At 34.9% G+C, this 25704-nt stretch overlaps 1 protein-coding gene across 4 annotated transcripts; it reads right to left on the reverse strand.

The window, feature by feature from the left end:
- Positions 1–456: 456 nt before the first annotated feature.
- LOC120069802 (ATP phosphoribosyltransferase regulatory subunit) lies at positions 457–25328 on the reverse strand. 4 transcript variants are annotated; one of them, XM_090314075.1, is made up of 5 exons: positions 25001–25328; positions 24689–24922; positions 24528–24593; positions 21391–21583; positions 457–663 (listed from the first exon to the last, which is right to left on the reverse strand). In XM_090314075.1, the coding sequence occupies exons 1-4, from the start codon at positions 25154–25156 to the stop codon at positions 21425–21427; spliced, it is 615 nt and encodes a 204-aa protein (XP_090170201.1). In that variant the 5' UTR covers positions 25157–25328; the 3' UTR covers positions 457–663; positions 21391–21424. The 4 variants fall into 4 exon arrangements, with proteins under 4 accessions (XP_090170201.1, XP_038877542.2, XP_090170200.1 ...); XM_039021614.2 differs by lacking the exon at positions 457–663 and adding an exon at positions 18872–19165; XM_090314074.1 differs by lacking the exon at positions 457–663 and adding an exon at positions 18872–19381.
- Between the last annotated feature and the right edge of the window lie 376 nt (positions 25329–25704).

Genomic DNA, 25704 nt, shown 5'->3' on the forward strand with positions numbered 1-25704 from the left:
AAAAAAAATCTTATCAAGATAATAAATAGGTATATAAATAGTAATAATATACACACAAAATTAATATAATAACAAAATGTATACACAAATAATAAAAGAAGATAAAACAAAATCTGTTAAAAAAAAAAAAATTCAAAGAGATATTGTTGAAGAAAAATTAGGAGAAACTATAATTTAAATCTGGAAACACGAAAAATGAAGATTAAATCGCATAACTTCATATTACAATTATACTATATGTGTAAATGTAGATTAGTTAATCTCATAACTTCATATTACAATTACACTGTATCTATAAATGTATAAAACTGAAAATACGTTTAACTTTATATTACATTTTGAAGCTGATAACAACATGTTTAAACTAATAAAAAAAGATTTAGATAAAACTAAATCTGGTAACAAAAAGTTAAACCAAATGAAAAGGAGTTAGATAAACCAACATTGATAATAATGTGCTCAAAAGGTTGAAGAGAAGGTTCTATTTCTACTAAATTATTATTCAAATGTATAGTGTTTTTGCAAGATTCATAGGTACATTAGAAAATAGTCAACCACCACACAAAAATTATAACTCCAATTCTCTAGCGTTCCCCGCAACCGTGGAAGTTCCGATTTATTGTAGTGTCTAACTTTGGTTCTCTCCGATGAACAAGATTTCATCTTCTTTGGCCGAAAAACAAAGAAAGCTTATTATAATAATAAAACAAAAGAAGATTGAATCATCATACTGAACAAATGAAGAGGAAAAGAGGAAAATTGATAAATCGATGGAAAGAGGAAAAGAGGAAAAAGACGTCTAATCAATTGTAAAGTCATAGCAAAAACAATAGCTTGTGAAAAAGACCATAAGAAAACCTAAATCGATAAACATTTGTGTGAATAACAAAAGTGATGGGTATTTTATTACAATAGTGATGGATATTTTTTGATCCAAATCGTTAAAATAATATAAAACAATTTAAACCTTCAAAGATATGAGAAATATCCCACCAATTTATTAAGAATATGTATAAAATTATGAAAAACAATTCAAACATTAGAATATATTTGAAATTTGATTAGATAAAATGAAATTTGATAATTTACGGAAATTTAAAATATAAAATTTGGTTAAAAAATCTTGATATTTTATTAAAGTGAGATTAACTTGAAAAGTGGTTAAACATAATTTAAATTAATAATAAAATATGTAGATTACGTTAACTACATGAAGAAAATCAGAAGGGCAGTTAAAATCAGCAATTACCCTGCATACAAAACTCGACCTTATTTATAATTCTACACTTACCATGTATTTGTAGTTTCATCAATAACAACAACTACAAACCAGACAAAGGCAAATAGGTATTTAGAAATTTGTGGTCATGTCCATGTTACATAAGTTGCCATAAATCTTACTATTGGCTAATTTTGCTATTTTTCAAAACAAAACCCTAAATTTTATCATACGCTCCAATTCCCCAAAATAGAATACGATGACCTCAAAACAGGCCTGGTCGAATGGTCCGCATGTGAATATCTTAATTGGCCTTGTTGTTTATCTATGAAGCCCAGCCAAGTTTCAATTAAAAATTCGATTTTCTTTTTCTTAACAATCTTTTTTCAAGCACTATTATAAAAAACATATACGTTAGATGAACTACAAACCTTTCTTTGTGTGGAACTTAAAAACTTACAAAAAATTTTGTGAAGAGAAAACTTTTGTGGAGAAAAGGTTTTGTTGTGACTAATGATATTGTTGTTAAGTGTATATTCTTTTTGTTGTAAAACAATTAACTACTTATTGATGGTGAAGTAAGAAGGTGGTTGATTATTAAGTATATGAATTTAATGAAATGTGGAGGGTACAAAAGTAATTGAACATTACTAGTTTTTCAAAAAAATAAAAAACTTTTCACTACCCAATCAAGCCATCACCAAGTTAAAAAACAAAATATGATGACCTCGGGATAGGCCTGGGGGTAGTCCCCAGGTAAATATCCTGAAAGCCCAGAGATAGCTCACCTCTGGGTGTTCCCAGTCGTTGATATATGAAGCTCGACCTAGTTACAATAAAAACCTTGATTTTCTTTTTATCTTTAACAATCTTTTTTCTCTAAGAATCTAATAGAGAACACATATATTTTGAACTATTCAAATAACATAATGCTAAATAGATGAACTACATACCTTTTTATGTGATGGAATTTAAAAACTTTGTAGATAAATTTTTGCGAACATAAAACTTTCGTGGAGAGAAGATTTTGTTGTGATTAATGAAATTGTCGTTATATATATATATATATATAGTCGTAAAACAATTAATTACTTATTGATGGTAAATAAGAAGGTGGTTGATCATTAAGTGTAATGAATTTAATAAAATGGGAGGGTACAAAAGTAACTGAATATTACAAGTTTCTAATGCTTACATCATTTTCATCATCAATGGGTTAAAAAACAAATTTTTTTTAAGTGTCCAAAATTCCAAAAGAAAACCTTCAAGACGGGTAGAAAATGTTGATTTCCCGGAAAATAAGTTTTTAGAAAGGGTCCACTTTTCAAAACAAAAAATACAAAGGTCAAAAATAAGATTTAAGATTGGTGTCTTAAATCTCCTAGTAGTCTCGTAGTTTGTAAATATTCTATAAACATATTGTTATTAATAAAATAAAATAAGTTTTTAGAAAGAGTCCACTTTTCAAAACAAAAACATATAGAGGTCAAAAATAAGATTTGGGATTGGTGTCCTAAATCTCCTGGTAGTCTTGTAGTTTGTAAACATTTTGTAAACATATTGTTATTAATAAAATAAGTGTTATTTTATAAGCATTTACTCAATCCAATAAACTAAGATCCGTGGTTATTTTATGTAGCTTAAGCATGTATGTGGAGACATACAAGTGGATCATGCCTTAAGTAATAATCTAAATGATCTGTAATAGATGGATAAAGGAGGGATACCTTATCCTGGTGACACGACGGATACGGCTCGCTTTGTAGATGTTACAAGCGTTGTAAAGTGTTACAAATGGTATGATCTTGACCATTCATGTGGAGACATGCGAGCGGAGATATCCTATACAAAGAGTTTGTATAAGACCGGACCACGAAATGATTAGGCTCTTTATATAACGTCGTTGATAATTGAGACTTACACTTCACTAGAATGACCATAGGTGACATGACCTTAATCCTGAGTGAATTGGGAACTCCTGCTCATGAGGGCGATCCTTTGATTTGTATGGGTGAGAGTGGCCAGATTGCCAACTCAATAAGCCTACCATTTTGGGGATTTGTTTGATTGGAAAGTTGGGAACTTAGCTACACAAGACGGTCCTTGAAGCATGAGTAAGTAGATAAATTGCTCCCTTAAGGGATGATTCCGAGTCCTGAATATAGTGCCCACACCCTCTCTTGGGAAGAGAGGACACAGTCATAGTGGGACTATGACTTATTGTTCCTTAGAGAAATTAGTGGTACTTAAGGAGTTAGATGTAACTATATGGGCAAAACGGTAAATTGGCTTAGTTGTACTTACGAGCGATTTGTGAAGGATCATCACACTGTTGATTGGTTATATGGACATAGAAATATATCTGTAGTGCGAAGAGTGCAGCTGTCAGTCTTTAGTGGAATGACCGATAGTTGACGGATGGTGGATATCGTGATAAAAGAGTTTAATCAGTTATTCAGACACTGTTGGAGCTTCAAGCTACAGGTCCATAAGGTCTCATTGGTAGCTCAATGGGTTCAAGTTGAGAATCAAATTCTGAGTTAGTTTAAAGTATTCAAATTAACAAGAGGAATTTGATTATATATGATATAATTAAATTGAATCAATTATATGAGATATGATTGATATGATATATTCGATACATTATTTGAATGGAGGAATTAATATAAATATGATTTATATTAAATACCATAAAATAAAAAAAGAACTATGGTTTATATGTTGCATATGATGCAATATTAATACTATAGGTTATAAATATAATATGATACGTTAGTTATTTTATTTATTTATAATATATTAATTATGTGATAATTAATTATTCTTTTTCTTATTAACCGACTTGAGTGGGAGGTTATTTTGTGGTTTATGGTAACTGTGAGATAAAAAGAAAATTAATTTTCCAAATCATATGATGATGATTCATTCGTATCGTCTCACAATAGAAAGACTATCGAGTAAAAGAGTTTTACTAAACAATAGTGTCTCACAGCCTAAACGATCAAGTGTTGAGTATTCTATATGATAGTTACTCATTGCTACACGATCGAGTAGCAAGTCTAGACGATAGGCTTCTTCCTACTGCACAATCGAGTATCAAGTCTATACGATAGACTTCTTCCTTCTCCCACTTACACGATCGAGTAGCAAGTCTATACGATAGATCTTTTTACTACACGATCAAGTATCAAGTCTACTCAATTGTTCAATGGAGTTTGGAATGATCCCCTTCCGCTCATTGGTTCTCTATGTAGAGTTCCTTCAATTGGTATCAGAGCCAAGTTTTTCTAATATTCCGAATTCCATTACTGTATTGAACTTCTCTTACAGTCTTGGTGGGTTTTAAGTATTCTACAATGTGTTTGTGGATATGTTGATAGATGTTTACGGGATGAATGCTTCTATTTAAAGTTTTCTTTAAGTTTACAAAGTGTTAATTTGTAAGGGCCCTTGTATTTTGGGCATAATTAACAAGCAAACGAGTATGTATTCAAAATTTTATTTGTGTTTGAGTCGTTCATGATGAGGCTTTAAAGACGCATGGAGATGTTGTTCACTTCGAGGAAGAAGACCAAAAGTTGGTTGCATCGTGTAGCCCAGGCTAAACAATCGTTTAGATTTGACTAAATGATCGTGTAGAAAAGTTCTACTCGATCGTGTAGTATTCACTAAACGATCGCATGGCTGATGCTAAACGATCGATTAAAGGTTTACTCGATCGCGTTGCATTGGCTACTCGATCGCAAAGACGCTCGGGGTAAACGGTCACATAGAGTATATGATACTCGACGCATGGCATACGAGCGCACTAAACGATCGCATAGTCCAACATGCTCATCGCATAGTCACTGGCTACTCGATCACTCGGTATAAGATACTTGACGCTTGGTCCTCAACTGTCTAGACGATCATGCTTCATCGCATAATCGTCATCTACTTGATCGTTTAGCCATGCGTTACTCGTTGTGCGCTGCACGATCGCGTGGACTTCATGCTTCATCGTTTTGTTAAAAGGCACTCGATCTAGGCTAAACAATCGTTAATACTCTATCAGCATTACTCGATGATCACAAGGAGTTGTTACACGATAAAGGGACGAGGCTTCGCCTGGGCAGTTCAGACAAGAACCAGTCCCAACGAAAAAGCAAAATAAATGGAGTTGCTCTTTGTAATTGATAGCTTTTCTTTTTCGGTTTTGAGGCTAATTATCCCAGTCCATCAAATTTATATGATGTACATGAGATGTATATTAGTTTATATGTCAAAATGTATGACATATGGATTTAAAACCCATCTTAGGTTTTGCATTTATTCATGCATCATCTTTATATTATAAGAGTTATACTATAGTAGTTTGCATGATTAAATTACATTAAAGCATGTTCATGCATCATATAATATAAGAGTTATAATATATGCATGCATTAAGCATATCATGCATCATCTTTATATTATAAGTGTAGTATGAGGGTGTATGAGTGCATGTATGCTTAGTTCATTACTTTGTTATATAAGAGTTATATAAAGTAGTAATGAATGAATAATGCATGGAGCATGACACTTAGGTTTATTTATAAAAGTTATAAATGCCTTGTGGATGTCTAGCTTCGCATTGTGGTTGATTATGATTGTTTCATTTTTTTGAAATTAGAATTAAAATCAATAAGAAAAAGTTGCATGCAAACTTAAGCTTTAATCAGGTTTTAGAAGAATTTTAAAATTTGATTGAAATAGACCTAAGTTCACGTTCTAATAAGATTAGAAACCTAAGCTTAATCTTTTAAATCGGTTTAATAGGATTAAATTGATTTGAATAAAATTAAATTTGTAATAAATCTATCTATAAGAGACCTTTTGTCGAAGGTGGGTTTTGGCTAGACTGGGTATTTAAGCTAACGGAAATGGAACACCCCTACCTGGAAAGGTGAATTAGATAGATTTGCTACAAGCATGCAACAGTTGATTAAAGGTTGTTAAAGTGTTTAATGAATGTTGATCAAAAGTTGTTTAACTTCCAAAGTAATAGTTACTTTTGGGCAAACCTAAACAGTCACTTAGTTAAAATAATTAGCAGTGTTTTTCTAGGTAAACTAACCCTAGGTTGTTAAAATACTCAGTGGGAGGAAAAGATATATATGATATGTCAATTCCACTCACGTTTCTCCCTTAATGTTCACGCCGTGAGATTCACTTGGCCTCGTGGTGCTCTAGGAGCGTCCCCCTTCAGATAGTGTTTGCGTGGGTCAATACTAAGATGAACAGAAAGAGTATTTATAGTAAGTGGGAGAAAGATGTGTGTCAACATGTCTTGCGGTTTCCTTCATTGGTTTGCACCGTGAGACCTTCTTGCATGACCTTGTGGCGCCTTGGGAGCGTCCCCCTTCGAATGGTTTGTGCAGTTGGTTAATATCAAGGCAAACTCCATAAATGGATAAGGTCACTTTAGTTTTTGCTCCAATCGGTTTTTTCCCTTCAGATTAGCTGCTTAGGACGGAACTCTAGGATCTAAAATGGAGGGTCACACTTACGGGAAATTGTTAAGCAAGTTAATGATTTCTTGACCAAATCAATGATGGCTAGTCGTTATAGGAACAAGAGTTGTTCTAGTGTAATGATTGGTTGAGAGTGTCTCAATTCAGAGGAGGGATAAATTGACTACCCTTCAGTGGCTTTTGTCCTAAACCACGGAAGCGTCATTGCAAAACTAGATGTGTTACAGGGTTCATTTAGATTTTGCTAAACCTGATTGGATTTTTTTTTTAAAAGAGTAATCACTAAAATCTAATGTAGATCAATATGTTTTTTTTTTTCAGCAACATGTCATTATTTGACATTCCGTTAGTTGTCTTTTCTACTTTGACTGATTACATACGTTGGAAAGAGTCTATTAAAACATATTTCGTGGCAAACGACCTCGTTTTTGTCATGATTGAGGAGTGTCCTCAAGTCCCAACCCTTGATGCACTGCAAAATGTTCATAATGCATATGAAGTGTGAATGAAGGCTAATTTGATGGTTCGACTTCACATTTTGGCAAGCATACCTGATGTATTGGCCAAAAGGGTTGAGAACCTGGTCATTGCACGTGAGATCATGGACTCGTTGCAAAAATTATTTGAACGTAAGTTTTCACTTTTTGAGAAAAATGGGATTATTGACAAAGAAATCAGTGGTGTCAGTTCCCAAGATAATCTCTAGTCCTTCTTGAATGTCAAGGGACCAAAAGAGAGCAATTGTCGCTGACTCTAATAAAGTTCATCGACGAGAATTGTTCTTTGAAATAGAACTTGGAGTTTATAATCTAGGTTCTGATACTGATCTCACTACTTTCCAAAAAAAGGAGGAAATCTGAAGACGATAAATGTGATTTATTTGTCTTAGAGACGTGTTTGGTAGATAATGATAATTCTGCCTGGATACTTGGTTCAAGTGCCACTAACCACGTGTGTTCTTCCTATCAAGGATTTAGTTCCTGGACACAGTTGGAAGCTAGAGAGTTGACTCTTAGAGTAGGTACTGGTGAGGCCGTTTCAGCTGTTGTTGTAGACAGGTTTCAGTTATTTTTGGACAAGAAACGATATTTGTTACTGGATAACGTTTATATAGGACCTCATATCAAGAGAAACTTAATTTCAGTTTCTTGTCTGATTGAACAAAGTTATTCCATCTCCTTTTCTGAGAATAAAGTGTTTATTTTTAAGAATGGTATGGGATTGATTTTGGTTCAATGGAAAATAACTTGTATGTACTAAGGTTGTTTGTCATAAAAACCCTGCTTAATACTGAAATGTTCAAAACAGCAACAACTATAAAAAGACCAAGAGTTTCTCCTAAAGAAAATGCCAATCTTTGGCATCTAAGGTTAGGTTACATCAATCTCAATAGGATTGAAAAGTTGGTGAAATGTGGACTTCTAAATGGTTTAGAAGAAAACTCTTTGTCAATATGTGAATCTTACCTTGAAGGCAAAATGACCAAATAACCTTTTACTGGAAAAGGTTATAGAGCCAAAGAAACCTTTGAGCTTATACATTTAGACCTCTGTGGTTCGATGAGTGTAAAAGCCTGAGATGGGTATGAATATTTCATCTCTTTCATAGATGATTATTCTAGATATGAGTATCTATATCTAATGCAACATAAGTTTGACGCTCTTGAAAAGTTCAAGGAGTATAAAACTGAAGTTGAAAACTTGTTAGGTAAAAAGATAAAAACACTACGATATGATCGTGGTGCAGAGTATATGGACTTATAATTCCAGAACTATATGATAGAACATGGAATCACGTCCCAACTCTCAGCCCCAGGTAAACCTCAGCAGAATGGTGTATCAGAAAGGAGAAATAGAACCTTGTTGGACATGGTTTGGTCTATGATGTGCTTCCAGACTCGTTTTGGGGATATGCAGTAGATACTGCAGTTTACATTTTGAACAATGTTCCCTCAAAGAGTGTTTTTTAAACGCCTTTTGAGTTATGAAGAGGCAATAAAGGTAGTTTATGCCACTTCAGGATTTAGGGATGTTCAGCCCACGTGCTTATGGCTAACCCTAAAAAGATGGAACCTCATTCGAAAGTTTGCCTATTTGTAGGTTACCTCAAAGAAACGAGGGGTGGATACTTTATGATCCAAGTGAGAATAAAGTGTTTGTATCAACAAATGCTATCTTCTTGGAAGAAGACCATATAAGGGGTCATAAGCCACGAAGTAAGCTTGTTTTAAATGAGATTTTGAATGAGACTACTAAGAGTTCAACAATAGTTGTTGAATAGGATGATAGATCAACAAGAGTTGTTGATTGATTTATCTAGTCAACCATCTCAAGAGTTGAGACAACCTCGACATAGTGGGAGGGTTGTGAACCCACCTGTATGCTACATAGGTTTAACAGAAGCCCAAAACATCATATCTGATGATGGAGTTGATGATCCGTTGTCTTATAAGCAAACAATGGAAGATGTTGACAAAGATGAATAGATTAAAGTCATGAATCAGGAAATGGAATCTATGTACTTCAATTCTGTTTGGGAGCTTGTGGATCAACCTGATGGGATAAGACCTATAGGTTGCAAATGGATTTACAATAGAAAAAGAGGTGTAGATGGCAAGGTACAGACCTTTAAGGCTAGACTTGTGCCAAAGGGTTATACCCAGGTTGAGGGAGTGGACTATGAAGAAACTTTCTCACCCGTTGTCATGTTAAAGTCCATCCAGATTCTCCTGTCCATAGCCACATTTTATGATTATGAGATACGGCAAATGGACATTAAGATTACTTTTTTGAATAGTAATCTTGAGGAGACCATCTACGTGGCTCAACTAGAAGGATTCATTAAATAAGATCAAGAGCAAAAAGTTTGCAAGCTTAACCGATCCATTTATGGACTGAAACGTGCATCTAGATCTTGGAATATAAGATTTGATAGTACGATCAAATTATATAGTTTTGATCAGAATGTTGATGAACCTTGTGTTTACAAGAAAATCATCAATAACTCAGTAGCTTTCCTTGTGTTGTATGTGGATGACATCCTACTCATTCGGAATGATGTAGGTTTTCTAACTGACGTTAAGAAATGTCTAACCGCCCAATTCCAAATGAAATATTTGGGAGAAGCACAGTTTGTTGTAGGGATCTAGATCATAAGGGATCTTAAGAACAAAAGGTTGGCCTTATCTCAACATCGTACATTGACAAGATGTTGATCAAGTACTCGATGCAGAATTCCAAGAAAGGTTTATTACCTTTCAGGCATGAAATTGTTTTGTCTAAGGATCAGTGTCCTAAGACACCTCAAGAGGTTGAGGAAATGAGACGGGTTCCCTACGCATGGGTTGTTGGTAGCCTTATGTATGCAATTTTATGTACTAGACCTGACATTTGCTATGTAGTAGGGTTTGTCAGTCGATATCAGTTCAATCCAGAATTAGATCACTAGACTGCGGTCAAAACGATTCTCAAGTATCTTTGGAGAACGAGAGACTATATGCTCGTGTGTGGAGATAAGGATTTGATCCTTATAGGATACACAGACTCTGACTTTCAAACTGATAAAGATTCTCAAAAATTGACATCAGGGTCAGTGTTTACTCTAAATGGATGAGTTGTAGTATGGTGAAGCATCAAGCAAGGATGCATCACGAACTCCACTATGGAAGCCGAATACGTAGCTGCTTGTGAAGCTGCTAAAGAGGCTGTTTGATTTAGAAAGTTCCTTACTGATTTGGAAGTTGTTCCAAATATGTCTTTGTCGATCACACTTTATTGTGATAACAGCGGGGCTGTGGCAAATTCTAGGGAATTTGGGAGTCACCAAAGAGGCAAGCACATAGAACGGAAGTATCATTTGATCTGGGAGATTATGCATCACGATGATGTGATTGTCACGAAGATCGCGTCGGAGCACAACATTACTGATCCGTTTACAAAGGCTCTCACGACTAAAGTGTTTGAGGGACATCTAGAGAGTTTGGGTCTACGGGATATGCTACACCTTGTCTAGGGCAAATGGGGGATGTTACTGGGGTATAGAGTATGCCCTAGTTTATTTTATTTTGTACTGTTTGTATTATATATTAGTCTCCCGAGGCTTTAGGACAAGTGGGAGATTATTGAGATTGGTGTCCTAAATCTCCTAGTTGTCTCGTAGTTTGTAAACATTTTGTAAACATATTGTTATTAATAAAATAAGTGTTATTTTATAAGCATTTACTCAATCCAATAAACTAAGATCCGTGGTTATATTATGTAACTTAACACATGTATGTGGAGACATACAAGTGGATCATACCTTAAATAATAACCTAAATGGTCTGTAGTAGATGGATAAAAGAGGGATACCTTATCTTGGTGACACTACGAATACGGCCCGCTTTGTAGATGTTACAAGTGTTGTAAAGTGTTACAAATTGTCTGATCCTGACCATTCATGTGAAGACATGCGAACGGGAATATCCTATACAAAGAGTTTGTATAAGACCAGACCACGAAATGATTAGTCTCTTTATATAACGCCGTTGATAATTGAGACTTACATTTCATTAGAATGACCATAGGAGACATGACCATAATCCTGAGTGAGTTGGGAACTCCTGCTCATGAGGGCGGTTCTTTGATTTATATGGGTGAGAGTGGCTAGATTGACAACTTAACAAGCCTACCATTTTGAGGATTTGTTTGATTGGGAAGCTGGGAAGTCAGCTACACAAGACGGAATTTACTCCTTCCCAAAGTAGGGGTAAGTAGATAAATTGCTCCCTTAAGGGCTGATTCCGGGTCTTGAACATAGTGGCCATACACTCTCTTCGGAAGAGAGGACACAGTCATAGTGGGACTATGGCTTATTATTCATTAGAGGAATCAGTGGTACTTAAGGAGTTAGATGTAACTACAGGGGCAAAACGGTAAATTGACCCATTCATACTTACAATCAATTTGTGAAGGGTCATCGCAACGTTGATTGGTTATATGGACACTGAAATATATGTGTAGTGCAAAGAGTGCAGCTGTCAGTCTTTAGTGGAGTGACCGATAGTTGACGGATGATGGATATCGTGATAAAAGAGTTTAATCAGTTATTCATACACTATTGGAGCTTCAAGTTACAGGTCCATAAGGTCTCCTTGGTAGCTCAATGGGTTCAAGTTGAGAATCAAATTCTGGGTTAGTTTAAAGTATTCAAATTAACAAGAGAAATTTGATTATATATAATATAATTAAATTGAATCAATTATATGAGATATGATTGATATGATGTATTTGATACATTATTTGAATGGAGGAATTAATATAAATATGATTTATATTAAATATCATAAAATAGAAAAAGAACCATGGTTTATATGTTACATATGATGCAATATCAAAACTATAGGTTATAAATATAATATGATAAGTTAGTTATTATATTTATTTATAATATATTAATTATATGATAATTAATTAGTCTTTTTCTTAATAACCGACTTGAGTGGGTGGTTATTTTGCAGTTTATGGTAACTGTGAGATAAAAAGGAAAATTAGTTTTCCAAACCATATGATGATGATTCATTCGTATCGTCTCACAAAAGAAAGACTATCGAGTAAAAGAGTTTTACTAAACGATAGTGTCTCACGACCTAAACGATCAAGTGTCGAGTATTCTATATGATAGTTACTCGTTGCTACATGATCGAGTAGCAAGTCTAGATGATAGGCTTCTTCTTATTACACGATCGAGTATCAAGTCTATACGATAGACTTCTTCCTTCTCCCACTTACTCCATTGTCTGCTCGATCGTTCACTTCCTCCATTCCTCTATCCAAAGACAGACAAAGTCCAATACTCCTTGATTCTCACATCGAGAATACCAAGGTAACCTTTGTGGTGGTGTTCAGTTCTATTCGAGGGTTGAGGATCATCCAGTTGTTCATTGAGATTGAGTTCTGATCGTTGCGCTCGATATCGTGCTGTTGGATGCATTGCTGAACGATCAAGGAATATTTGAAGAAAGGGTTCTTCAAAGGTATTGCATACTCTTTCCCATGTTTATTTTAAAAGAATCATGCTGTAATTTACTCGTTACGCACAATCTGTTCTTCTAGACTGTAATTTTTTGTGTTGTTTCTCAATGGAGTTTGGAACGATCCGCTTCCACTTACTTGTTATCTATTTAGAGTTCCTTCAGTTCATATGTCTGTATTTGGGGTGCAGAGTTGAGTTCATATGTCTGGGATATCTAGTGCAGTTTTTTTTAACTCTAAATAATCTGCTTTTTATGATTACTATTTTTGTTTTGAAAAATTTTTATTCCATAATTCTACCCATCATTGTTTGAATAAAATTTGAATTGCAATTTTTTCTTTTAATTTTTAAAATTTTTCTTTCTTTCTTTCTTTATTTCTTTTTTGGGTAATGAACAAAAATTAACCCACTACTTTTTTTGAAAAAACATGGTTAAATAAATGAAAAGCCAAAGAGAAATAAAAAAAAAAAATTTATTCCTAATTTTTCTCCATGAATTTTATTATTATCTTCTTCTTTTTCTTTTTCTTTCTGTTTTTGCTCAGTATTTTTACTCTGTCATCAATTTTTTTAATTGAATCTCCCCCATCATCTTAGCAGTCAATGGAATGTGATCACCACATTTTTTCAATAATTTCACTTTCAATTCCTCAAAATTTGGAGGATCATCAAAAAACAAATCTCTATTTTTCACTAATTCTTGCTAGAAAATGTTCTAGGAAAAAAATCTTCATTCTATGATTTTCTTTTTGTTATATGTTACATACTTTTCAACTACATATATACTTTTTTGTTTAAATATTCTTAACACTCTTTTGATATGTGAATTCAATTAAATAAAAATATATTTTACAATTTTTTATGTATAAATATTGCACTCAATGTAAACAAAATACTTTTACTTATATAATCAATGAACCTACAACATATTTTAACCATCATCAGTCTTATAATAGTTGAAAATGGTTGTCAAAGTTGATTATTGAAGATGATATTCGTTGAAGTTTGTAGTCGGAGGTGATTTTTGGAGCTTAAAGTTGGTCGCATGAAGTTGGTATTGGAGTTGGTCATCAAGGTTTGTCATTGGAGGTGGTTTGCAGAGTTTAGAGTTGGTGGCACGAAGGTAGTCATTGAAGTTGATCATCGAAGATGATTTTCACCGAAGTTTGTAGCCGGAGGTCATTGTTGGAGCCTGAAATTATTCACATGAAGGCGGTATTAGAGTTGGTTGCCTGAGTTTGTCGTCGGAGGTGGTTATCGAAAGTTGGTCGTCGGAGTTGCTTGCTCGAAGGTGTTCATCAAAGGTGATTTTCGTCCGAGTTTGTAGTCAGAGGTGGTTTTCGGAACCTATGAAGGTGGTTGTTGGAATTGGTCATTGGAGTTTGTTGTTAGAGCCTGAAATTGGTCGTCGGAGTTGGGAGTCACCGAAGATGTCATCGGAGGTGGTTGCCAAAGTTGGTCGCGCGAAGGTTGTGTGGAGACCAGAGTTGGTCATCGAAGGTGGTTGTCGAAGCCCAAAGTTGATCGTCTGAGTTGTCACCAGAGGTGGTTGTCGGAGTTCGGAGTTGTTCGCTGGAGTTGTCATTGGAAGTGGTTATCGAAGTTCGAAGTTAGTTCCCAGGATGTGATAGCGATAGTTGCCAACAGTGATCGATGGGTGGAGTCATTGAGAATATTAGAAGAAGGGAGAGTTGGGTGAATTGGGGTGTGTTGGTAAAAAAACTCAACTCCACCAACGTTTAAAGTTTGTGGACCAAACATTGAGTTGTATATTATACTAACTCAACTCATCTCATATTGGTGAGCCAACCCCCCTCCCCCTAGAGAGAGAAGAATCCATCGCTGGTGGTTTTGTCTTCGATTATATTGCTAGAAGTCAATTTTTGCCGATTCTGAGTCATGTTACAGCTGTCTGTTCAAAGGTATGTTCACTGTGTTTAGTCTCCAATTTGCAGAATATTTTTAGCCACATGGGCCTTTGAATTGGAGGATTTTTTCGATGGTTTCATCTCAGTTTCAGAGATTGTGTTTCGAACGTGTCAATCTCGATTTTAGAGGCTATATTGTGGTCATGGGTCTCTCGGTATACCATGGGTGTTGGTCGACGGTAAGGATTGCTCAGAAAATTGGTCTCGGACAAGAGGTGAAAAAATCATGGTTTCATTTTTCTTGAAGATTAAATTACATGTTGTTGATTATTGCTTAATATCTATAATTTGTGACTTATTACTCTTAGTAAAATCATTCTAAGCTAGTTCTCAAAGTGGATGTAAACCAAAAGGGTGAACCACTATATATCGCTCTATTCTATTCTTTATCGCTTTCGATTTATTTGTCGATTATCACATTCTGTTTGGATGATTTTAGAGTTAATTTATCTAAAAATGGTATCAGAGCTCCGTTCAATTCATAGGAGGAGGGTGTGTGGTTGTGTGCCTTTATTATATTCTTTGCAAGTTATTTTGTGAGACGTCTTTGTTGTCTACACGATTTAAAGTTATTAAGTTTGATAGGAAGGGTGACTTTGAATTATGGAAGAAAAGGATCAAGCTCTTTTGGTACAACAAAAGGTAACAACAATTTTAGGTGATGAAAAAGACCTTCCGCCTACACTCACAGAAGATGAGAAAAAGGATATGGATGAAATCGCGTATTCGACAATAATAGGCTAGTACACGAGCTACTACTAGTGCTAAGTTATGGAAGAAATTAGAATCTTTATTTGACTAAGTTCTTACCAAATAATTATATCTAAAAGAGATATTATATATATATATATATATAATATATATATATATATATATATAAGACGGACTAGAGTAAAGGCTTATAAGAGAACTTGGATGAATTTCAAAAGATTATTGTTAATCTAAATAACATCGGTTAAAAGATGTTGAATGAAAATTAAGCAATCATTCTTTTGAATTCGTTGTCTGAATCGTTTCAAGAAGTTAAGGTAGCTATTAAATATGGAAGAGCTTCTTTAACCATGGATATTGTGTTGGATGCCTTGAAAATTAGAAATCTTGATACTAAAAAGAAACGCAAGGATGGAGAGGTACTCATGGTTAGAGGGAGAAGTGAGAAAAAGAACTGGGAATTAAAAGAAACGAGATCAGGTCAAAATCCAAATGAAAAGTCAAGAAGTGTTCTTGTGTCATAAGGAATGATATTTTAAGAAACATTGCTCTTTGAAGAAGAGCAAGAAATCATTAGATAGCAACCATGCAGATGAATCTAGTGCAATGAATGTTACTAATGGGTATGATTCTGCAGAAGTCTTGATGGTGTCCAATGGTAATATTCAAGATGCTTGGATCATAGATTAGGACACAAGTATCATATGACTCCCGATCAAAAAATTTTGATTGACTTTAAGAAGAATGATGGGGGAAAGGTTTTTCTTGGTGATAATGACACCTATGATGTAAAAGAAACTGGGTCAATTTGAATAGCAACACATGATGGGTACAAATGTAAGATATGTTCTAGAACTCAAATGAAATCTAATTTCTCTACATAAATTAGATAGAGTAGGTTATTCTTATAAATATGAGAAGAGGGTTCTGAAGGTTACCAAAGGTTCTTTAGTTAAGCTAAAGGGAACCATGAACAACAGTTTTTATGTGTTCAAAGGTACTGTAGTTTTAGGTAGTGTTGCTATTGCATCTAGCAAAGAGACTGATATATTGTGGTTTAGAAGGCTAGCTCATGTGAGTGAAAGAGGTCTACAGGCTCTTTCGCAAAAGGTTTACTTTGAGGTTTGAAAGACAATGAACTTCCCTTTTGTGATCATTGCATAATAGGAAGGTCTACTAGAATGAAGTTTGGGGAAAAGAAAAACATTCTACCAAAGATATATTGGATTATGTTCATTCAGATTTGTGGCATCCTACTAAGATAGCTTCTATGAAAACTTCGAGGTACTTCATATCAATTATTGATGATTTTTCAAGAAATGTGTGGATGTATCCACTTAAACAAAAGGATGAAGCTTTTGGGAAATTCCTTGAATGAAAGAAGCAGGTTGAGAACCAAACAAGTAGGAAGGTAAAGTATTTAAGGACATATAATGATTTAGAGTTTGTGAATCACAAATTGAATAGATACTTTCTCGACCTTTTGGCTAAGACCAAGTGAATCACAAATTCAAAAGCTTTTACAAATCTAAGGAAATCACAAGGCATTTTACTATTATATACACTCCACAACAGAACAAGCTGAGAGGTTTAACATAACAATAATGGAGCATACATGATATCTCTTGACAAATGCTTCATTATCTTAAAAGTTTTTTGGGGGGAAAGCTGCCTTACCTCATTAATAAAAGTTCATACTCTGCATTAGGCTTAAAGACTCCTCATGAGATATGGATAGGAAAAGCTCCAATTTCTGATCATTTCAGAGTGTTCAAGTGTTCAGCTTATGTTCATGTTAAGGAAGGGAAACTAAATAAGAGGGCACTAAAATGTATGTTTATTGGCTATCCTTGGGGTATTAAAGGATATAAGCTTTTGTGATTGGAGGAGGGAAGAAATAAATGTATCATAAACAGAGATGTGACTTTCAATGAAGCAAAAATGTCGTTGTTTCAAAGTGTAACGGAAACAACAAACAATTGATCATGTTGAGGTGGAGGGTCAAAATTGATTCTAAAGCACGATCATCAGTTATTTCAAGTGAGTCATTCACATCAGTCTAAATTTGATGACAGGCAGTCTCAACAGGAGAGGATTTTGATTGATGAGGAAGCTTTCACTAAAAAAAGTTCAAGTAACAATGACCTACAAAACTATCAGGTTACACGCGACAGGCCTCAGAGGGTGAGATACACTACTATGAGGTATGGTTATGCTGATTTAGTTGCTTATGCTCTTACTTGTGCATCTAAGTAACAATGGAAGAGCGTTATGAAAGCAGAATTGTTCTCCTTGCATAAGAATCAGACATGGTCATTGGTTCCAAAGCCTCCTAATCAGAAACTCAATCAGTCAAAGTGAATTTATAAAACCAAGTCAGGTACAAGAGGTGACAGTAAGCCTAGGAATATGGTTAGGCTGGTGGGGTGGCCAAGGGCTATACTCAAATGAGGGAGTTGACTTTCATGAGATTTTCTCTCCAGTTGTGAAGCATTCAGCCATTCATTTATTTTTATCTATTTTTGTTCACTTTGATATTTTTCTAGAATAGATAGACGTCACCACAACATTCCTTCATGGAAAATTGGAGGAGGTGATTTACATGGCTCAACCTAAGGGCTATAAGGTGAACGAAAAGCAAGATATGGTTTGTCTTCTTCACAAGTCCATTCATGGACTGAAGCAATCACCAAGACAGTGGTATATTCAATTTTCCACCTTTATTCTAAACTAGAGGTTTCAACAGAGCTCATATGATGTTTGCTTTAGTGTTTACTAAAAACTATCTCAAAAAGGTACATCTATTTATCTACTACCTTATGTAGATGATATGGTACTTGTATTTAAGGATTATGCTGGAACCTATGAACTCAAGAGACAGTTCAAGTAGTGAGTTTGAAAAAAAGATTTACGTGAATTGAAAAAGATATTAGGCATGGATGTTAAAAGAGATAGGGAAAAAGATTTGTTAATCATTTCACAGGAGCATTATGAGCATAAACTGCTTGAGAAATATAATATGTCTATTTATATGGCAATTTCAACACCCTTAGCATCTCATTTTAGATTTCTTCGTCTCGATCTCCTATTACTGAACAAGAAATGTTAGAAACGTCTAAAATTATCTATTTGGGAGCATTACGTATCTTATGATTTGTACTAGGCTTAACTTAGGTTATGTAATGAGTATGATAAGTAGGTCTACATCAAATCTTACGTCAAATAAATTACTTCTATTCATAGCTAATTTTCCTAAAAACATAGCTATTAGTAATTATTTTAAAAGCTACTGTAATCACAAACGAAGTCTTAATGAAACAAATTTTAATGTTTTTTTAAATAATTTAACTGACGTTTATATTTTATAATTAACTTGGCAATTTTTTTTTTTTTTAATGATCCAAAGACCCAAATTTATAAACTTATGGTTGCGATTTTTTTTTTTTTTTTTTTGTGTAAATGTAGGGGAGAAAAGATGAGTAGAGGGAGAGAGAATAAGATGAGGGAGATATAAAAGGCACTTAAGTTAATTTAACCGCTAGTTGACTAACGAAAATTTGATGTGACAATTTGAGATGGTAAAATTTAAATGAGATAGAAATTTCATATTGCTTTAATAGATTACATGGATTTTTTTATTTACCTTTTATTCTTTCTATTTGTTTCTCTTCTACACTTCCTACTTGTTCTTTTTCTCCAATCTCCCTCCTCATCTTCCGTGATGTGCTTCTCTATCTTACCCTTCCTTCTCTCTTGTCATTAACTGCCCCCATCTCTGTCAAACCTATTACATTGGTAGTACCCTGAATCACAAACACCATTCAACTGTCACTGGTCGTGCCTACAATGGCATTGCCACAAGTTCTGCCAACTATGGTTGCCTCGACAACAAGAAGAACAAGAAAGCCTTCGTGAAATACAATAACGATGTGCAGATAGTTGGAAGGAGTGCATGGTAACATCGAATAATGTCGAAAAAGGTACTCCAAAATCGTCGTTCTGAAATTCAATTTTACTTCCTAGTTTCACAGATTTGAACGAAATTGGTGGTCAATTTTACAATTTGAAGACACAATTGGCGAAAAATATCTAAATTTTCTTCCTAATTTCAGCAATTGGCAGGGAAGGATGCAAGTGCCAAGAGCTTCATGGTGGAAGAGAAGGATGATAATGAAAGGATTCATTATGTGTGAGATTGACCGTCCTGGAGCTTTATTATTATATGTTTATTCTTACAATGGAGTCTCGTATTTTTTCATCATTCACCTCATTTAAATTTTGTCACCTCAATTTGCAATATCAAATTTTTATAAGTCAATTAACGTTTAAATTAACTCAACGACCTTTTAGAACTATTTTCTAAACCTCGAGGACTAAAATGCACCTCTTACAACCTCAGAGACCCAATAGACACAAATACCAAACTTCAGGGACCGAAGGTGTATCTGCCAAAAACAAAAACAAAAAAAACAAAAAAAAAAAAAAGCAAAACTGTTCATTTTGTTTTTTAAAAAATGAATATATATTTTTATTTTAAAAATTAAAGAAATGGTTTGTCATGTCAGCAATTTGTTAGCTTACTAACAGAAAATATAACAAAAGGCCTAAAATGAAAAGATACAAAACTCAGGATAACTTTGTTGTGTTTGAAAACTAAGACTCAAAGAACCAAACCCAAACCTAAGGGACTAAAACTGCATTTTCTTTTTCCAAAACTTGAAGGTTAGTTACTTTAAACTACAATATTTTCCTAATAAGTTAATGTGTTCTAAAACTTGCAGTAAAAAATATATAAAAGATCGACAAAAAAAGATTCTAAAGAAAAACAATACATCAATTTAAAAAATAAATAATAATAACATACTAAAAAGAAAAGTGGGTTGCATTGATTAAAAAAAATAGAAAAAATAAAACAAACTTCAATTGCATCTTTTGCAAAGATATTTTTCAAATGTTTAATTTTAAAATAAATTAATTTGAAAAAAAATTAAAGTCTTTAGCAACTACTCAAAATAACTTTTAAAACAGTTTCAAAGTATATTTTAAACTTTTTTTAATCAAAAGAATTGATATAAAAATGACTTTTTTGAAAATTATTTTTTTCTCTAGTAATTGTGTCCCTTAAATAAATAAAAAGTCTTAGTTTTTTCAAATAGTTTATGTCCATCTCTAACTTTTGCTAATAATTCTTAAAAGAGAACCCTAAATGGCACGTAATCTGAGTATGTAAGAGATGTTGCATATAAATCAACTTAGTTTGAACTTCACCATCCAGATAAGAGGAACAATCTCTTCAATTCCATTTAAAGTAATCTAATTTCATAGGAAAAATGAGATTACAACCAAATACTATATCAAATTTCTCTCATAATATTACTATTACATCAGAGGCTACCTTGCTATTTTTAGTCATGTCCTAAAGATTTGAAAGAAGTTACAAAAGAGGTGAGGTATTTCTTTCTTTGATAGTATAGAGAAAGCTATGAGACCAAAAGAATCAAAACTATACTTCAAGTTTAGAGACGAGCATTCCCGCTCGACCGCTCCAGTGGTTTCTGTGTTGGTTTAAACTCTATTTTGAGACTTGGATTTTCTGCCTTAACGCTTTTATTTTGATCTTACTTTAGAATATTTTACCACTTTAGTCCCTAAATTTTGTATAGACAATTATTTTAATCCTCGCCACTACTTTTATTCATAAATCCTTTAACAAAAGTCCCAACTTCGTTTCAAAACCAACACATAACCTACTACTTGTTAGAAGGTTTCAAACACTTATTCGTTCAAAAAACTATTTGTCAGATGAATTAAATAACCAAAATAGTATTGTTTATGAAAATCGTAGGTGAGGACTAAAGCACTTTTATCAACAGAATTCGGAGGACAAGAATTTACAGATCAAAATGATATCAGCGTGAAGGCTAAAGTACCAAAATAGGATTTCACCCCATTTTTATTATAAGCTATATCCTCCTCTTTTTTTTTTTTGGGGGGGGGGGGGGGGGGGGGGAGGGGACACGGGACTAACCTTGTAACTTGTAAGCAGTTAAGTGATGAGCAATTCAGGATGCAGGTTGTGCACCAGTCCAGGCACGGTGCTGATCATCATCAAGTTGATCGAGTCTGTGGGTGCGGGTATCTTGCAGATATAAGATGCCAGTCCACACTCCACGAATGATGAGTATGCTCAGAAACACTGCAGTTCCAAGTGTGCATATCACCTAAGATTTCATATAGTAGCTGAGGGAGTTAATGAGAAGAGTCCTTATACTGAAGGGGAAAACTTTGAAAATTAGGTATGGTCTTCATAGAACTGAGAATTATTTCTTTTTCTTTTAATGGAAGGATGGCATTGTTGAGAAAATTGAAAGTAGAAGAGAAAGAGTGATGTGTCATATAGAAAAAATAAACAGCAACTACAAAGAATACCTACAAGAGATTACCCAAAAGAAAAAGAAAAAAGAAAAAAAAAAAAAAATCCTTGGTTGAGAAAATTGAAAAGGAAGCAAGCATTGAAAATTAGAATATCCCTCCTCTGATCAACCCCTCTCGATGAATGAAAAACGAAAATAAAATAGAAAAGGGAAAAAAAAACATTTAAATTCCTCTCTATGTCAGACCTTCAGCTACTTACACATGACACCATTACAGTCAAAACTGGTAAAGAGAACTTTTTCAACAAGAATGCATTAACAAATTTGTTTTTCAGTAAAAATCTATCTCAAGAAATTCCAGTATCTTCTTATCGATCTTAATTAGTTTCAGCTTGTATGAAGTTCTCTGTTCATACTATACCAGACCCTTTTAGAACAGTCTCTTGAAGGACCTACTGTCAACAACCACCAGCAAACTCAATAGTCAATTCACATCAGCAGACCAATACTTTTCACTAACGAAGAACGCCAAATACACTGAGATTGACGCTTCAGACATACCCAACTAATAGAGCTCTGAGTGTTGGTAAATAAAAGTAAGACCTCTAGCAAAGACCGACAGTCCACTTGTTCTCACTGGAATCTTTTCAACAGATAAGAATACTCCAAGTATCTATATCACGGAAATTTAACACATACTGTCTATAACCACTAGTAAACTCAATAATCAATCTACGTCAACAGACCAGCGCTTTTCGGTTGAGAGGACAGAAAATAAAGTCAAATACCATACAGGTTTACTCTCTGTCGTATCCCAATAACAAAGTGTTTGTGTATGTTGGTAAATAAAACCCCAAAGAAAGCTAATGCATCTCAACGATTACTACTGCCAAGACTCTGATCTATATTGTTGGATTCCGTACCAAATTCAAGCCATATAGACATGACTTGTTCCACTCACATCTTGCCAACAGAGAAATTTAGCACTGACTGTCTACACGCACAAGCAAACTCAGTCGATCCACATCAGTAGACTGTACTTTTCACTACTGATTTTCTTTTTTTATAGGAAAATCAACTTTCATTGAGAAAAAATGAAAGAATACAAGGGCATACAAAAAAAACAAGCCCCAAAAAACAACCTTCTAAAGAAAGGGTTTCAAATTAAACAAGATGTTGCCTATAGAATACTTACAAAAAAGCGACACATGAAACCTCACTAAGGACCAAATCTCACTAGGGTCCTTTTCTAGACCGCTAAACACCCTATTGTTCCTCTCCCCACCCCCCCCCCCCAAAAAAAAAACCCCAAACAATCGGTCCTTCTCTTTGAAAACCGGATGGAGGAGGAATTCCCAATCGTTGCACAAATATCCCTCTGGCTAGCTATCTGAACATCAAACTCCTGCAAAAAGCAAATCCACATAGACCTCGTGAAGCCCTAGAGAAGGTAATCCAGGTTTTCCTCCACCTTCCAATAGAGAATACAGCCGAAAGGACCCGCTAACAAGGACCCCTTCTTAGTGAGCCTATCCAAGGTGTTCACACGGCCAAGCAAAACCAGCAAGGTGAAGAACTTCATTTTCTTTGGTATCTTAATCCTTCAAACCACATCAAAGACCGACTCACAAGCAGGAGAGGGATCCAACAACAACTTAAAGAAAGACTTACAGGAAAAACCCTCAAGAGGATTAGGCTTCCAGACTCGAATATCCTTTCTCCCCTCCTTGAAATTACACTCATCCAACAACGAAAGAAGTGAGGCAACCTCCGTCGTCTCTCTATTGGGTAAACAACGACGGAAACCGAAAGAAAAGGACACAAAACTCCCCGACCACACCAAAAAGTCTGAGATCGAACAACTTTTAAAGGACGACAAGTGATAAAGATAAGGGAATGTGGAACATAGAGGACTATCCTCAACCCACTAATCTTCCCAAAAGTAAGTATCCTGACCGTCCCCCATGATGCAAAGAACCAAAATGGAGAACGAGGAGAGCTCTAACACAATATCTTTCCAAGAGTACCGGTGTGTATGTTTAACCTCCTTTGCTATCCAGACAAAGGGATGAGTACCTTATTTACTACCCATGACTCTATGCCACAAACCGGGCTAACTAACATTTAGGTTCATTTTTAACCATATCAAGATTCTAACTAGAACCCTGCAGATGACACCCTTTTAATCAGTCTGAATACTTTGTTAATTTAGATACTCGCCGGTTTCAAAAAGCTTTCTGATGACAATATTGGTTCACAACCGTTCACATAAAATAGAGATGGTTTATGAAGTGAATTCGATCACAAAACATCTCTTGGAGTTGGAGTTAGCCCATGACGCCAGCCATACTAAAGGAGTCACAAAGAGACTCTTATCAAGATGCAACAATTACAAATAACTTGTGGAGGGAATTTCAAGATGAAAACAAAAAGAAAAACTAACGGTCTAAACATTAACCATTGGATTTGCTGACTTCCTGAAAGTATGACTACAGAGGAGGCCTTCGAATAGCTTCTTCCAACAATTAGAAACATAAGACATCTCTTCTTTTTCTTTTTCTTTTTTTCTCTCTCTCTTTTTTTTTTTTTTTTGTTGGGGGGGGTTGATACGTTTGCCATGCATAAGGAATTTAACAAGCAAAGCGTCATAACAATTCCATCTCCAGTATTAAGGTTGAATTTCGAACACACATTTCTCCTTTGCAATAATAGCATACAACTATCTCAAACAAATCCATATAGAAATAACAAAGGAAAATCATTAAAAATGGCTAAATATCGATGCATTTACCTCAAGAAATGCCTTCAAGACCCACAAAAAGGCCAGCATTAGCACCCCATTAACAGAAAATCCCACCTGGAAAAAACAATTACTAATACAAAATGGGCCAACAACAATACAGGGGAAGAAATCAATGATTAAGCTTATTTACGAGCCAAATAAAGTTCTACCAATTTAGTAGGGATAGATTGAGGAAGAACCGATCTCACAGCCTTCCGGGCTCGCCTCGATACTTTCCTGAAAACATTCTCAACGAACCGAACCAATAGATCCAAACTTCTATCCTCTTCCTCATCTTCATCTTCGTCGTCGTCGTCCTCCTCCTCCTCTCCACCGATTAAGTCGAAGTCGGAGCCAATTGAGCGGTTCCAATTGCGCCGATCGTCCACCAAATTATCAACTCCCTGGAAGTTAATCGAGCAAATGGAGAACAAAAACACACGAAAAAAAGGTCAATAGATGGGAAGAGAAATCGGACGGACCTGAGAGAAATTGGAGGTTCTTCGGGAAGCCCGGAGGAGCGTGTGAGAAATTTGGAAGGGATGGGAGAGAAGCGAGGTTCGAGAGGTTGGAAATGGCGGTTGAGATTGAGGAATGGAGAAGAGTGACGGCGGTGAAAGAGCAGCAGATAAGGACATAGTCAGCCGTCGAAGAAGACAGAGTAGTGTCCGGCCTCTTTCCAGGTGCTTTTGTGTTTTGTTCGGGGATGGTTAACACTTAACAAGGATCGTGTACTTTTGTGTACAGGATGAACAAATTTTTGGATGGTTGATACTCTTTGCACTCGTTTTTTAAAAATAAGGATGACTTGTGTTATTGTCCCGAGAGCGAGGGATAAAGAAGAGTCCAAACGTGTGAAATTATTAATGAAATGTTATAATAGAATAGTCGTGGAGTTTTTGTACGGATGACCTAAATTTGTAGATCCAAATAAAAAATGATCATCTATTAAAAAAAAGGAAAATTGTCTTTTGATTGTGTTATCTACGTGTGATTTTACAGCTTTGCTCTTGAATCCACCCCGCGCGCCTACCACTACCAAGGAACTCGATCCTTGATAGCTTGTCACTCGTTCCTTTATGATGAGTCACTCGATACTCGATGCACGGTGTACGACGACACTCAACACGTGTTATATCCACCTACTCGATCATGGCCATGTCATACTCGATACTCGATTACTTTA

This window comes from Benincasa hispida, chromosome 5 (genome assembly GCF_027475165.1).
Source record: "Benincasa hispida cultivar pf3 chromosome 5, pf3_genome.v1.1, whole genome shotgun sequence".
NCBI classification, from domain to species: domain Eukaryota; kingdom Viridiplantae; phylum Streptophyta; class Magnoliopsida; order Cucurbitales; family Cucurbitaceae; genus Benincasa; species Benincasa hispida.